This window comes from Diospyros lotus, chromosome 4 (assembly GCF_014633365.1).
Source record: "Diospyros lotus cultivar Yz01 chromosome 4, ASM1463336v1, whole genome shotgun sequence".
Lineage (NCBI taxonomy): Eukaryota > Viridiplantae > Streptophyta > Magnoliopsida > Ericales > Ebenaceae > Diospyros > Diospyros lotus.
In genome coordinates, this window is record NC_068341.1 from 8,845,301 (window position 1) to 8,861,806 (window position 16,506).

Below are 16,506 nucleotides of genomic sequence, written 5' to 3' on the forward strand. Positions count from 1 at the left end.
GCCTTTCTCAATTGAATCAAAAAGCCAAGTGCCCACTGCCCACTAGCCCTCTGCACTTGTAAACCTCTCAGCATATAAATGTTAGTCAAAAAAGGGTAATGGGTGGTTATAGGGCATAGCCTCAAAACTTGCGTACATGAACCTCAAAAGAAAGTGATAGGACTTGTGCTTTATTCTCCTACCCTCTTTAAGATGTTGGGCAAAGGCATATAAATATAATTTTTTATACAATCGCACCTTTATAGTCATACATTAACAAGGAAAAAATTCATTAAAGTGCATCTTATTTATAACTTCCATCATTTCTTTAACAAATAATACTATTTTTCTTAACTTTTAGCTCTATTGTCCTCATCTTTGTCTATAAAGGCCACACAAGACTTAGTTGACCCTTTTATGTTTATATATGAAGGTTGATTTATCAAGAATTCGTTAAGAAAAATATTTTAAATTATTAATTAATCATTAAAGATAATTTAAAATTAATAGTTCATTTTATAATAATTTTTTTATTCTAATATTTTATTCGAGAGTTGTCAGTATTTATCAAATTTTGTCTTATCTAAGAGAAAGCTATTGTATCAAATGAAAAAAGCATTGTTGAAAAAAAAGATGACTTCTCATAAAATAAAAATTAAATTTATGCAAGAGAATAAAGATTTCTCATTCTTTAATCGAAAAGGTACGTAACTATGAAAGAGAGATAAGCGGAACAAAATCAACTAAATGGTAAAAATGAAGGAAATTAACACTTCTTTCTTCCATATTTTAAACCTTAGTTTCATAGAACAATGTACTACTAGTGAAACATTGGAATAATTGAAATTTTAATCAAAACATATGTATGGATTTGTATGAATTGCCCAAACGAGAATTCACTGTCTATTTCCTTATCTTAGCCAATATGGGGTTGTATGTGCATGGTTGACCCTTTTAGCTTCCCTAGCCATTACCCATCTCTTATATCTACATTGGAACAACACATATTTGATGTGCAGTGGGGTGGACTTGGAGCAAGTGGATTGACCATTATCAATGGAATATATATGTTGTAGATCCCTTGAGATGTAGAAAGCCCTAATTAGTCATCCCCTTGAAATCAAATTGACAAAAGAATTAACAACTTTCAATGTCACTTGCCTTTGACATGGTTGTAGATTCATGAATTGACAGTGCCAAATTGGAAAGAGAGAGAGAGGGAGAGAGAGCTGCTGCTCAAGCTCTTTGCCATGGCTCTTGTGGTGTTTTCTAGCCTTCTTCCACTGGGGTTCCTCCCTCTGAGCAAGATGGTCAATGATAACAATGATTAAAGGGATTGCCTTTATTTATTTATTTTTATTTATTTTTAAGTTAGGCACTGCAAAGATCTATGACTATGCTCTAGCTGTCTATATAAGTAACAACTTTCATGTTGCAGATAGTGGCAAGATATCTAATGCACTAGTGGAGACACATCTCTGCTTGTCCCTCTCTCTCTTTTCTCTTTCATGGGCTTCATGCTAGCTAGCTAGGGCTGCTAATTATGCAAAGTCTACCCCCACAGTGGAGTTGCATGTAAAAGGACTATACATGGCGGTATCTCATTCATGGTGAATAATTACATTGGTACAGTGTTACATATGTTTTATATGGATTCAACACATTGAATTATGTGTTTCAAAGGTATGCCCGGGATCCAGTAACATAAATCAACCAAAATTATGTTAAGGGATACTATATATGTCTATGGATGGTAGTACTTCATTCATTCAGAATGAATAATAATTACATATATATAGGAATAGTGTCACGTTCCACACTGATTGAAGACAAAGTGTTGGGTGTTTCAAAGGCCTACGGAACACATTGATTATCATAAATCCTAATCTAGATCTACCCATTTATATATCACTTTAAAAAAGAAAACAAATATATATATGTGTATATAAGGGTCATCAAATGAAGAGTGAAAAAAGAAGTTTAATTCCCTGGTCCCCCAAACACCCAATTGAATTGGAAATTGATATGAAAGGCAACTTGCCAAGATTAGCTAAAAAATAAAAATCATCATAAATTAGTCAGTAGGCCTTTTTTGAAGTCGCTCATTAATTTTATGCATTTGTATCATTTTCATTTGTCTGTGAGGCTCTGAACCCTCCAGTTGTAACCATCTATGATCATTAAGAAGAAAATGAAACATTCTTCTAAGTAACAATCTGTAGGGTTTTGCATTATCATCTCAACCAAAACATTCATATATAGTCACTGCTAGCTAGCTTGCTTGCTTTAATGTCTGTGAGGCTCCACACCTTACTATTTAGCCATTGCATTTATTTTTCTTAATTATTGCTAGGCATCAATGGTCTTAAAGTCAACTTAATTCAATGTATAGCTTCAAGTATATATATATATATATATATATTTGTGTAAAACTAATTATTCAAATGGAACTAGTTTCAAAAAAATAAAAATAAATTAAATAAGTGTCATAGCAAATCATATTATTCTCATTCTTATATATATATATATATATAGAATATGCTAGTTATACATTTATCACTATCCTTTCTTGTTGCATAATATTTTTATTACCACAAATTTATTCCCATAATTTGACTGATATGTTGCACTCAAATCTGTGTTGGGTACTATTCAAATAGTGCTAAGAAGAAATGGAATGACCCATTTGAATAACATTCTTTCAAATTGATAGAAAGATTTTTTATCATAAAATAAATAGAAAGTCTTCACATTCCAAGAAATAGGTGGCATAATTATATTTTTATCTTCATATTTTTCTTATAATTACATATTATCACATATATAAATTCATTGTCATCCACCAGTACTGTCACAACCTACTGTTGTTCCTCCTCACTTAAATTAATTTTATTTAAAAATTAAATAAAAAATTATTATTCAATTTTTTATTTAATATTTTTGGTTTAAAAATAAAAAATAATTTTTAACAACCAAAAGCATATTTTTGCCCTTGAACTCTTTTGTTTTTTTTCTTATAAAACCATAAATTTTTTGTTATTCTAAATGTGCTCTTGAACCATACAAAATCACTCATTTAAACACTTGCCTAATAAATAATACACACACGCATTAATATGGTAATTTTTTTGACATTTTCTCAACTCTTTCTCTCTCTCTCTCTCTGGTGTCTTATCTCTCTCTAACATCTCCTCAACTCCCTCTTTATCTTCGATGTCAGCATCTCTTCAGCTCTCTCTTTCTCTCCGACTGTGTCTTCTTCGGTGTCTTTTTTCTCTCTTCGACATCTCTTCATCTCCATTTCTCTTTTTGGGGGTGTTTCCTTAGCTCCTCATATCTCTCTGACGACATCTTCATCTCTCTCCAGCGGTAAGGAGGCATCTTCTCAGCTCTCTTTCTCTCTTTATTTAGCGAAGCTATAGAGCTCTTACTCAGGTAACTAGAACAACTAAGAATAGAGAAGAAATATCTTAAAAGGAAAAGGAAATAAGAGAAGGCCAAAGTCAGAGATGTTCAAACTCTACACATGGTTGATTGTGAAAAAGCATCTTTTTCTTGTCCTCAAAATCAAGCGATGATTAAGAAAGAAGGGGAGTTGAGGAGATGCAATCGGATAGAGAGAGGGAGACCGAAGACACCACCAGATCTGAGGTGACGCAACTGGAGAAAAAGAGAGAGGAGATGCTAGAAGAGACATAGCTAGATGAGAGGTAAGGAACACCAAAGATAAATGAGACGTCGAAGAAAACATAGCTAGAGAAAGAAAATGAGATGAGGAGACGTCGAAAAGAAATGAGGAGCTAAGGAGACGTAGTTGGATAGAGAAAAAGAGATCGGAGATGCCGTCAAATCTAAGGTGATGCAACTGAAGAGATAGAATGAGTTGAGGAGACACTAGAAAGAGAATGGAGATATATATTAGAAGAGACACAATTGGAGGAGACGCGAAAGATGTTGGAGAGAGATGAGATATAGCTAGAGAAAAACAGGGAGTTGAGTAGGTATCGGAGAAAAAGATGGAGTTGAGGAGATGCTAGAGAGAGAGTGCACTCGTAAGGAGACGTTGAAAACTACCACGTCAGCACACATGCATATCATATACTGGTCAGGTATTTAAATGAGTAATTTTGCACAATTGGTGGGCACATTTGAAATCACGAAAATGTTAAGATTAAAAAAAGAAGTTAAAGCTAAAGGACAAAAATATGTTTTTAGCTAATTTTTAACATATATTAGGTAATTATATGATTTTTTAGAATTAAATATTATTTTTATAATCTAAAAAATATTTTTATTAACCAATTATTTTTACCATCTTATTTTATTTTTCTTTTTATTTTTTATTTTTCCAATCAAAACAACAATCTTCCGCAAAAAAAAAAAAAAAATTATTTCTTGCTCCAATTTTGTATAAAAGTAAATTGACAAGACCAACAACAACTATATATATAAATGTGTTAAAGCGAAAATCATACTTATATAAATATTTGTACAAAAATTATGCAATAATATTTTTTGTAATTATAAATTATTTAGTGATCTATATATATATATATATATGCGTGTGTGTGTGTGTGTGTGATGATTGGAAGATGAGCGATCTTATCTTATAATTAAGTGTGAACAAACAAGAGGAGAGGGGCGCCCAAATCAATGGCCTAAAAGAATGCTCCTTAGATCTGATTTCACCTTCCAAAGAGATCTTAGGAAGACCAACATGCTCTCTCATCCATCCCATTCCCCAAAAACCCACGAGCACTCTCCCCGCCCCCCCATATATCCAAATAAAATATATAACACTACAATACAACAAGCCCCAACCTCTCTTTATAATTAAGATTTCTTGGTCCCCTCATTCCCCCATATGACTGACAAAAACTATATACATATATCCAGAAAGAAAAATCTATTTTAAAAAAATTAAAAGTGTAAAAGAAATGCCCGTTACAAGCGCTTAATTAGTGACATTATTAGTAGCATTGCTTTTATTAGGGATATATTATATTAATTAATTGAAGATGACTTGTTAGAATCAAACAATGGTTGGTATTATTAGAAACTGTCAAGAACACTAGCCATAAAATAATTTTTATTAAGGCTTGCCCTTTCCCAAATGGGAAGTAGGCACATTGAGAAATGGAAGGATTATATGGCCTAAAAAGACTGGTTTTGTGCATAGTAGAGAGGTCACATATAATTATTAAGGAACCCCATCATTATCTTTCTTGAATAAACTGAATAACCAACAGATTCAATAGGAACCCAAGGGATGTAAAGGAGCAAAAGTCAGTTGCTCGAGGAACAAAAGGAGGAAATAAACAACCAAACCAGGGGCAGAATTCCAGTCAACCCGCTCTAAAAGACTTTTTACAACCCAATGGACTAACTGAGCCCCCACAACAAGTGCAACTAAAAAGTGTCAAGTTCAAAGGGTTTGGATGAAAATTAACTGTAACATATAAATTTGTGCGTGTCGAATAAGCTTACCGGTGAGTGCAAGATTTAGTTCACGCGAACTAAATTTGGGTGCCAAAGTAGTATGGGACAAATTAGAAGAAAGAGCAGACTTGGACTTGGATGTTTGTTGGGTTAGCATGGTTTTACTATCTCTATTGTGTTGTTTAATTGCCTCTTTTTTATTTCATCTTTGTACCCATTAAAGAATGGAAATAGGTGATTACTAATCATCCTTTCCCCTCTATAGGAAACACCCATTATTGCCCCCAACAAATCCTTTTCAAGCTTAGAAAGAAACCTGAGCTTCTAAGACATTCATTCTCTCCTTCCAATTCATTCCCTTTCCCCCTCCTCCTCCCAGTTTAAACACTGCTCCCTTTATAACCTTCCCTTCAGTCTTCCCCCACCCCCACTCTTAGCTATCCTCCCTTGTTTCTTTTCTTATCCTCCTCAGTAGTTTCTTCCCCTCTCTCATGATGGATCCCTCTTCCACCAACTCTGTCAATGGCTTCTACTCCTTTCTAGCCCGAGGAATCGATGATCTTGAAAGACACTTCCTTTCCAGTAACTTCATGTCAATTCAATTCCTCCAGAGAGTCCTATCTCTGCTTAGATCTTTTCATACTCAGCTGACTCTTCTTGTTCAAAAACTTCACTTGCCAGTGGGTGAGAAGTGGCTTGATGAGTACATGGATGAGAGTTCTAAGCTCTGGGAGGTCTGTCATCTCCTCAAATCAGGCATATCCAACATGGAGAACTACTACTCCTCGGGATTCAATTTAATTTCCTCGCTCGACAGCCATAGCCATCTAAGCCCACAGCTCTGTTGCCAGGTCTGATCGCCGAAACTCTTGCAAAAATGGATAGAAACTTCGAACTTTTTGGCTTGGTTTGAATCCCTGTATTCAGTTTCTTAATTGAATGAATTCTTTGAAAAGCAGGTGATTCGGGCGATATCAGGGTGTCGCAGAGAGGCGGTGGGATTGGAAGAAGAGAACAGGTCAATGATGGAGGCAAGAATTGAGCAGCTCCCACTTGGTTTTGATGGAAAGGTCTCTGTTGAATCCAAGCTCAATGGATTCAGTGGATTCAGGGGAGTTCTCTATGCAATGAGAAATGTTAGCTCACTGCTACTCATGATCTTGCTATATGGGTTGGTGTACTTCTGGCCTGATTCCAATTTTCTGGGAGGATATGAAGGCTGCTTGTTCTGTGGGTCAGGGCTGATGATCTCAGTGGCAAGGCTGCAGCAGAGGGTGGCGGCAGAGATCGGGCAGATTGGCAGCCGGCCGGGGATTCTGCTGTATGAGTTGAGGAGATCAAAGATGAGCATGGATGAGCTGAGGGGAGAATTGGAGAGATGGAGCTCACAGGGAGTGTTGGTGGAGTGGGAAACTGAGGCTGGGATAAGGGAGAAAGTGGAGAGCCTGAAGGGTTTTCTGGGGATGTTGAGATCTGGGGCTGAGAACATCATTGGACAGCTTGATGACCTCTTCGATGAAATTGTTGAAGGCAGGAAGAAGCTTTGGGACTTCTGCAGCCACAGGTAGAGGGGGAGAATTGACGGGCATGTCGTTATGGATGAAAACTTTGAAGGAAAGCAGATGAATGACACTGTAGAGAGGAATCAATCAGGAATGTGGAGTGGTTGTACTGTTTTCTTCTTTTTCTTTTTCTTCTTTATTTTCTTTTGAACAGCCCTTTCTTAGCTTTGTCTATCTTTTCCCATCCCTAATCCTGATGTGGTCTAGCTGGTTCTACAGCTAGCTAATATGGCAGAATCAAAGCATCTTTCTTCTAAGAACCTAAAAGAGGGGAAATTTTGAAGGGAAAAAAAAAAAAAAAGAGGAATGTGAATCTTGGGTTTCAGATCCCCGATCTTGAGAAGAAAGTAGAAAATAGAAAGAAGACGACAAGCTGTAATCAGAACTAAAGTCTTCATTCATCCAGGCAGAAAAACAGTCCCTCTCTCCCTCCCTCCCGTAGAATCGTAGATAGATGGAAAGGGATAAAAGGCAAGAAGCTTCTTCTTTGTTCATCCATCAGGGGAACACAAGGGAGTCAAAATCCTTATTTTATTTATTTTCTGTTAGCTCTTTAAAGTCATACCCTCTCAAACTGTCCTCAATTAGGAGCCTCCTCAGTAGTACTACTGGTAAATGACCAATCATTTAGTACTGAGACAATAATGGACTCTAGTCTAGGCTTTCAGGGCTATACATACATAGACAGTGCCAGAGTACTGGGTCGCTGTGATTTTAAAAGCAAAAGTCTTCTTTTATTTATTCTCTTTCTCTCTCTTTTTTTTTTTTTTTTTTTTTTTACTTTTTCTTCTTCTTTTTTTTAAAAAAAGATAAGGCTCTTACTGTGGATAGCTGCAATCACTAGGGAACTAGAGAGTGGAGACATCTTATAAGCCCCGAGGCTTAATCACGGAGATGAAGCTCAGATTTTTATGCATGGTAAGGCAAGTTTACAGTTCATCCCCCTGTTTCTCTGGAAGCTTCTGATTGAATCTAAGTTATGATTTTACTCTGTTGGCGAGGCGATTTCAACCCCTTTTTTCTGGGGGTGGGGTTTAGTATAAAACATAGAGAAAATTATTGGGTCGCTTTCCCCAGCTTGGAAGGTCATGCTCTTTTTGTCCATTTTGCCGGAAATTCATGCCTTGCCTCCCCCTCAGATGGATTTTATCAGACAGATTACCTAATAAACAAATCGCAGCCTGCCTTAAAGACCATTTCTCTTCTAAAGGCAGGCGTGCCCTTCTCTTATTAAAATGCAAAATTGAAGATCTGCTTGGATTAAGTGCAATAAATCAGGGAAGGCTGTCCACTCAATAAGCACACCAGAGCTCCTAACGTGCACTAAATACATACACCGGGTAAGCAGTCAATGGTTTCACATAATAATTTCAAAAACTAGGCAGCTTAAATTCTCAGCCCAAGATTAAAAGTGTGGCCTTGTTGACGCTTTTATTGTTTATATTGTGAAAAGTGTAAATCTCGAGTGATAGTTTAAACATTATTATATTATTTTTATTTTTATTTTTATTTTTATTTTGTGATGCTTGAAGTTACCCTATCTAAAGATGTAGACTACTTGAGATTTTTTTTTTCAATGAATTCTTACTTACAGGAAAAAAAAAAAAAAAAAATTGTTTCTTATCCCAAAAGACCGATCAGTAAGAGGCAGGGCCTCTATATGCATAATATGGAACCATCTTAAAGAGCCTACCACAGGCAAAGGATGAAAATGTGTGACCATTGAACCTGTAGAAGAATCCAAAACAAAGGCGGGACCCCATTCCAGGATACAAATGCCTGCTGAAACAATGTTTTCGGCAAACCTCAAAGCAGAAACAGTGTGTGGGCTAAAAACACAATTGAATAACCATCCAGGTGATAACATACAAACCAACCTTCCATGCAAAGTGCTACTGACTCCTCCCTTGCTTCAAAGTTTCATCTCTACTAAACCAAGAACTAAGGTCCTAGCTCAGAATGCTCAAGAAACAAAGAGTTTATACTCGAATTCAACTGTCCTCCTCTATCGTAAATGTAATGGTGTTGCTTGCTTATCTAGTTATATTTAGGAAACAAGAAATCATTTTCACCACACTATTCAACAAATAGCGAATATCAAAATCTACTACATTAAGTAAAAGATCCTTTGTAAATGTACATGTTGATCAAGACGCTAATAATCCAGGTCTATAATAGTCTTGAATCTCTGATATAGGAAATTAAGCAAACCAACATAGACAAGAAATAAAAGATTCGATCACAGCCCAGCTTCCTGCTGCTGCACGCCTAAGTACCTGGAGACCAAGATGCAACAGAGAAAATTGGCAAAGCTTTGCATGACGAAAATTTGTAATTCAATAATGCTCATACGCAGCAGAAAAGATAAACAAGTTTCTTGTCCAAAAAATAAATAAGTAAATGAATAAAGATTCAGATGGAATTCTCCACCACGCATCTATAGCAATGCAAATGCATGTCATTTCCTAGCAAAAAATGCAAGTGATTTCAATTAATACCAGACCTTATGTAGTTAGTGCTCCTACTTGTAAAGCACATGGCTGCCTTGGCTGGTAATCAAGGCACAGAAGTTTGGATCAACTTCCGAAGGCTACTACAAAACACACAAGTAGAATCTGTAGCATTCAACAGGTAACGACGATATGATTTTACATTATGACAAATAAGATAATCAAAGAATCCAAGTTATTAACACATTTACAATATTTTTTGTCAACCAAACGGGAAACTGACTATTGGAGGAAAGGAGATTTGCAAAGAACTGATAAAAATGGCATTAGCATATTTTAAAGCAGTCAATCAAAGCAAAACATAAGGCAACTTGGCCCATGCACTCATTGCATTGATTCTTTCTGGAATATATCAAAATTCTTATTAGAGTCAAAACAACTAAATTCAAGAATACGTGCATTACATTACTAACAATCATAGCATATAGCAAACTGGAAATGCAACAGTTATAATAATTACCTAGACATACAGAGCCCAATTATAAAAATTTATTATTTCAGCACTGCAGTCCAAAGCTCCCTATGTAGGTCACTTATAAACTTTCCTATTCATTTCATCATGAATTTTATGGTGATATATCATGCAGACAGATAATGTCATCATACGCTGTCAACTAGATAACATGATATCTAAAAATAGACAAAAAAGATTGTTACCAAGGATCAATTTGAAGAGTTAAATAATATTGCAAATTATTATTGACGCAAATAATGCATCCCTTCTACCAGCTTCTGACATAACACGTTCATATCTAGCTCCAAAAACTTGTCAGTAGAACACATCAGGTAAGAGCACAATGCAGTAACAGAAACATTCCAATACTGTTAAGCAATAAAAGAAGGTAAACATCGTCACAAAGCAAAGCAGCCCATATTATGGAGCAAATAGCTCCTTGCTTCATTCAAGACCAAGATGCTCTGGTAGGTGAAGCATGAAGACCTAACTCCAGCTCCCCACAGGTGGCAAATGGAAAGGACACACACTTGGGATCCCCCACAATATTAACTAACCAAAGATTCATGAGCAAAACAAGATCTTATAATAGGGATAATACCCCCCCCCCCCCCCCTCCCCCCAACGACCCTTTATGTCTCTCAAGTCTCAGGATAGATACTTCATTTAATATTTCCCCATATTTTCAAAGCATAAATTATGAATGCAATCATTAGGTTGCCAACTAGCCAACCTTATTCTCTTTTTATTTTTTCATGTGCAAGAACAATTAACCAAAGTTTCTAAAACCAACAGGAAATTGACAGAATAAAAGTCTAACTGGGATGTAAAAGGTAAGTATGGTCACACTTTCACAGTTCACTATAAGATCCAACAGCTTAGCATAACTGAAGCAGAGACATGCATACCTGTACAGCTTCTAATTGCATAAGGTCAACAAGGCCCCTCATTCACAAAGAACATGCTTCAACAGTTGAGGCTCTTTGGCATTGGCCATCAACTAGTTCTGTGAAAGGGCATGTCAAAGAAAGATCCAGTGAATATTTAACACCTTCAGCTTCTTCGAACATTTTGCTGCCATTATCTTCTGGGCCATCAACATGATAAACGCCACTCTCCACAGGATCTTTCAAATGGATTATCTTACCAAACAACTGGAATGAACCCAAACCAAGTTTCATTGAGTTGCATCCCTGTTTTTCAGCTAGTTCACTGCCAAAGAAATGCACACTGCTCTGACTATCAGGTGATAAATTGTCAGACAGTGAACTGCCGATATTTAGATCAGTAGACACAGATTTCAACTTTGGTGTCATGCTGTTGCCAAAGAATCTATCACTGCACATCTGATGGGTATTTTCACTTATGAAATTGGGTAAATTGGTTATGCACGATGCTTGCCTGGCTCCCTGCATGCCAGCAGGAAAGGAATTGTAATTCATCGATGATGGGTTCAGATTCCCTATCAATGAATCACTTAGTCCTGTGATTGGAAAGAAGATGTCTCCCTCTCCATACATTGGCAATTCAGAACTTGAAGAAACTTTGAATTTCTTTGCTGAACGAAAGACAAGTGGTGTGGGATCAATATATTCAACTTGCCAAGGGCTCACTCTCTTTGCATTCTGTAGAACTGCAGGTTCATCCCACATAACCTGAGGCAGAGAGGAAAATAACAACTTCAGGTTAATCAGGAAGAGAAAATGATATCCTGTCAGCGAAGGGAGAGTGCAGTAGTTAACAGAAGTAGCACAATATAAGGTCAAACTAAATATTTCTCAAAATTTGAGTTAAGCTTGATGAACTTTTTGCAACTCAGGAAAAAAAGGACATTCTGCCACATATTCTTAAGGACATCCAAACTAACACCAATGCAATGTTTAGAGAGGAAAGCAACAGAATATAGAAAAGATAGTACAAGAAAAATGAAGGAATGTAAGTTAAACTCATTCATTTTTCTAGTTGCTTTAGAAAATATGGAAAAAGCGAGTAGAAATTGGTAAAAAAAAGTTGTTCTGGTAAAGAGAAAGGAAAATTTTGATACCTCCCCATCTATCCTAACAGCACTATATACACTTTCTGTTCTCTATTCAACTGAATGGTAATTCATTATCCTAACAAAGATGCTACACTGGCCCTGAAAGCATGCAAGAGAAACAGACCACTTTCCTGGCAAGGCATATGCATCATACATGAAGTCTAGAAGCTTTATCAGCCCATATTAAGTTAAAGAGCTACAAACTCTCGGATGTTAGAAGGCAGTGCGCAATATTTTTTTAACTCTAATTTTCATCATCTAAAGGAAAGCTTGAATCTTAAAGCTCGTAGCTCTGTTAGTACTAAAGTCTCACTGGCCATTAAGCATTTCATTTCATTGAAGCCCTTTGGTTACTAATGCCCATCTTCAGATGAAGATTTTGCAAGGGCATGCAAATGGATTGTAACTCCCCAGTCTCCACCCAAAGGAATGAAATAAGGGAGGAATATATAGGACTTTATGTTCATGATGAGGCACCATGACATGCTATGGCGATGCGAGTGAATTTATATGCACTCTTCTTCTCTTTTGTTCTTCTCTTCTTTCCTTTAATCTTGTTTTTTCCCTACTGGATAACTACCAACAAAACTAGCTAACTATGACATCTTTGATATCATCTTTAGCTCATCCTAGATTCAAAAAGATTTTTGATAAATGAATATTGCATTATTACAAATTTAACTCCAAATCAAAGTTCATTGCTTGATCATCATTGATGCCATGCACGTTTCTTGTGTCCAAGATACCATTAAGAGTTTAGTTTCTTAGTCATTTTTATTTGTGATTGGTTGCTAACTTCTAAGTTAATCTTCTCTTGCAACAATAATTCACCACATCTCTGAGATCGCTATTCAAATAAATTATCGTGCTAGATTTCTTTACTTTTCTTTTCTTTTCTTTTTTATGAATAAGGATTAGTATGAATAAACACCACCATGGAGGAGCTCAGAACTATGTGCATAGATTGCTTTTGGTGAAATAAGCTCAACTTGAGCAAACAAATAATGTTACACTTATTCATATATTATTTTGGTCTTCCTTTATATTTCCAAGAGCTTTTAATGAATTGCGGTATGTATACATATAATCCTATATGACATTCAAATTCCAAACATGTGATCTTCAACAAACACAAAACAAATAGAGGAACCAGAGTGAGTGAACAGCAAGAACTACCATGTGCATTTCTGGTTCAAACCATTCCAGCGAGCAAATAAAAATTGAAAGCAATTACCTGAGATAACAGTGTTATCTGAGCTTAAATTCTGTTTCGTCAAGAGCAAACAAAAAGGACAGTTATAACTGCTTGAAGTCAGGCTTTAGCATCTTATTATTCTTATACTTATAACCGTGATACGTCTAAAAGAAAAACAAAGGAAATATGTTATACGTAAAGAAAGATAAAGTTATACATATTGGAGTAAGATTGCAGGTAAATATACACCTGAAGCATCCGCCACGGGGAGCTTCGCCATGGACCGTTCTCCGGGACCAAAACCGATGAAACCGTTCCCTGAAACCAATTCATCCTTGCCGGCTCTTCAGTCTCCATTGCCATCTTCACCCTCATCCCTGGTCCCCACGACACGTTGAGAGACTCCTCCACAGTCTCGGCCTTCACCACAAAGTCCGCCGACCCAAACCTCGGGTAATACACAATTTCAAATGCCATGCTCTGCGCCGCCAACTCAGCAGCCTCCACCATCGATTCCGGAGTAACCCTCCCGCTCCCGCTCCTGGAAAACTCTTTCTTCCCTGCAACACCGTCATTTTCCTCGGAGCTCACTGTCACGGGGCCCACTGGAGAATTCCACCTGCCGCCTGAACCAGCATTCGACCGCACCGTTCTCCGCACCCCGACTGAAAGCTCTCCGCTCCGCCGCTTCCTCATAAACACCACCGAATCGCCGGAAACCAAATGCTTGTAATTCACAAACTTGCTCCAACCAGTAGTCAGCAAGTGCCGACGCGGCGTGCCCCGGTATATATGCCGGAACTCCCAGGCCGTGCCGTGCAAATCTCGAACCGTCAGCGTCTGCACCGGCGGGTCGGCCGCGTAGTTCAGAGGCGGAAATATCGAGTCTGCGCAGAACCTCGGCACCGAGAATCCTCCCCCATTGTTCGCATCGGACGTCGTCAGTACCTTCGCGAACGATACCACCTCCTCTCGATCGTCTCCATCCACGTCGCCGCCACCACAAGACGGTTTCCTCTGGATGTCATGCAGTCGGTCGGTCGGGACGAGGCGGATCTTGGCGAAGACCTCATCGGTCACGGGATTGGCGAGGAAGTGGATGGCGGCGATGCGGCAGTGGATCAACGGCCGTGATGTGATGAGAGGCGACAGCAGTGGAGGAGACGAGCACTGCTCCGCGTGGCCTTGCGGGAAGTAGTAAACCCTAGAATCGACGGCAGGGACTTGAACTCCGGCCCCGGCGGCGGCCTTCCAGACCCTCGGATCCACCTCCTGGAGCCCCGTAGTGGTCACCATTGCTAGGGTTTTGGAGAGAATTGACAGAGAGAGGGGGGAAGCGAGAAATGAGGAACGAGGAATGAATATGATGATGATGAAAGAAGAAGAAGAAGAAGAAGAAGAAGAGTACCGAGTAACGCTACGCTTCGGTGATTCTTTTTGGGGGATTTTAAGAACGCCCCGCAATTTTCATAAATTCCGAAAAGGACCAGTCGGTTCTACGAAAAGGACCAGTCCGTTTAGAACAGAACATAAATGAAAGAAAGATTGTGCGTACTCGGTTCTATGAAAAAGTACCACTCCGTTCAGAACACAACAACATAAATGAAAGATTATTATTATTATTATGCGTACGGTCGCGTAATAATATTCTAATGTAATTGTAGTCGAAGATTAGATTATATATTTGCTCAAGTGAATGATGTAATTGTAATATTAAATAATAATAAATGGATCTGGTGGTGGTGAGGATAAATTTCTTTTTAAATTTTAAATTATCAAAAATTATTAATGTTTCCTTCCAAATTGATTAGTTAAATTAAATTGAATTTAAATTATAATTATTTAATAAAATACTAAAACCCACCTTCCTTATACATCAACAAACTCAAATTGAGATTGGATCTTTTTATGACCATAGTTTATTTTCTAAAAATTGCATTAATTCCCCCCTAAAATTTGTCTTAATACCAACGAATATCCTTCGCATTTTAAAAAATTTGAAGTCCAAAATCACAATGTTGCAACAAACTTGCATCAGTGTCAAATAGTCATGATAAAAATAAGTCTTCTTCTGCTACACCCGTGGCCGTGGCATAAAACGACCATGGCGAGGCTACATTGGCCTTCTTTCTCTTTGGTTGACAAAAACTAAAAATTCTAAATGGATTTTAACCTATGAAATTCAAATTTAATTTTGGTATAAATCACCATTTCTTAACCTGATTATCAAACCCTCAACTAAAATTCTACCTCATAATTAAGTTACGATGGTACATTAAAATCATATTATTGTTACAAAGAATTGAGTGAAAGAGACATAAGTTTAGATAAGTCTATGCAATAATAGTACAATAAATGTATAAAAATTACGAAAAAAATGATAATTAAGATAAGAGTATTTTGAGAATTTAAAAAAATTTAATGTTAGTCAATTAACTGGGTTTTTACTAGGGGTGTTCGCAGTTCGGTTCGATCGGTTTTGAGCCGGTTTAATGCGTCGAACCGCAAGCTCGGTTTTCTACCAAATCAAATCAAATGGTGCGAAAAATCGAACCGAACCACATTGCATTTTTGGGTTCGGTGCAATTTGGTTTTCGCGATTTCAAAAATTTTGTGGCCAATCCCAAAAATTCTAAGGAAACATCAAATTGATCTGCTGCTAGCAAACGTAGCACAAACACATCCCTAATGACCTTAACAAGCTAGTATAGTACAAGATGAAACCGTCGCTAAAGTGAGTCCATTGCTTGAGTACCAAAAATTTGCATTAAAAAATAATTAACAGAATGTGAGAGAGAGAAGAGCATACCAGCGATCGGCGATCGACGATCGGAATGGGAGGGCGAAGAAAATGGGGCGACGGGCGTCGGACTGCTCCAAGCCTGCGACGGCGTGAGGTGCTGACTGTTGCGAGCCTGCGACAGCATGGGGGCCACCGGTGTGAGGTGCTAATTGTGACGGAGTAAGGTGCTGACTACTGCGAGCCTGCGACAACATGGGGGCCACTAGTGGGTTGGCGTCGATCGACAATCATCCAAGGGAAATGGGAGAGAAAGAGGATGCAGTGCGGCGGGCATGGGTGGGTGCGGTTCGGTTCGATTCAAGTAATAAGGTTAGGGTTTGGTTGGGGGAAAAGGGAGAGAACGAGAAGAGGAAGAGGCGAGAGGGTCCATCGCCCCTTTTTAGTTTTTATATTAATAATATATAAATTATATATTTTTTAAATTATATATTATATATATGAGTGGTTCGATTTTGAATCGAACCGCCGGTTTGCCAAACCACGAACTGTGCGGTTTAATAGTTTGGAGAACCGGATTGCCAGTTCA

The 16,506-nt window shown here is 37.6% G+C and overlaps 2 protein-coding genes across 3 annotated transcripts; one reads left to right on the forward strand and one right to left on the reverse strand.

Moving 5' to 3' along the window:
* Positions 1-5,683: 5,683 nt before the first annotated feature.
* Positions 5,684-7,721, forward strand: LOC127800391 (uncharacterized). The gene is made up of 2 exons (XM_052334976.1): positions 5,684-6,269; positions 6,378-7,721. The coding sequence occupies exons 1-2, from the start codon at positions 5,910-5,912 to the stop codon at positions 6,984-6,986; spliced, it is 969 nt and encodes a 322-aa protein (XP_052190936.1). The 5' UTR covers positions 5,684-5,909; the 3' UTR covers positions 6,987-7,721.
* A 747-nt stretch (positions 7,722-8,468) lies between these two features.
* Positions 8,469-14,587, reverse strand: LOC127800392 (auxin response factor 17). 2 transcript variants are annotated; one of them, XM_052334978.1, is made up of 4 exons: positions 13,427-14,587; positions 10,853-11,599; positions 9,484-9,570; positions 8,469-9,256 (listed from the first exon to the last, which is right to left on the reverse strand). In XM_052334978.1, the coding sequence occupies exons 1-2, from the start codon at positions 14,471-14,473 to the stop codon at positions 10,895-10,897; spliced, it is 1,752 nt and encodes a 583-aa protein (XP_052190938.1). In that variant the 5' UTR covers positions 14,474-14,587; the 3' UTR covers positions 8,469-9,256; positions 9,484-9,570; positions 10,853-10,894. The 2 variants fall into 2 exon arrangements, with proteins under 2 accessions (XP_052190938.1, XP_052190937.1); XM_052334977.1 differs by having other exon boundaries at positions 9,484-9,573.
* Positions 14,588-16,506: the final 1,919 nt, after the last annotated feature.

Coding starts and splice junctions, on each gene's coding strand:
- LOC127800391 (XM_052334976.1), top strand. CDS start 5,910: ATGATGGATCCCTCTTCCACCAACTCTGTCAATGGCTTCTACTCCTTT. Junction 6,270..6,377: donor GCCCACAGCTCTGTTGCCAG/GTCTGATCGCCG, acceptor TTTGAAAAGCAG/GTGATTCGGGCGATATCAGG.
- LOC127800392 (XM_052334978.1), bottom strand. CDS start 14,473: ATGGTGACCACTACGGGGCTCCAGGAGGTGGATCCGAGGGTCTGGAAG. Junction 11,600..13,426: donor CCCCGTGGCGGATGCTTCAG/GTGTATATTTAC, acceptor TCTCTGCCTCAG/GTTATGTGGGATGAACCTGC.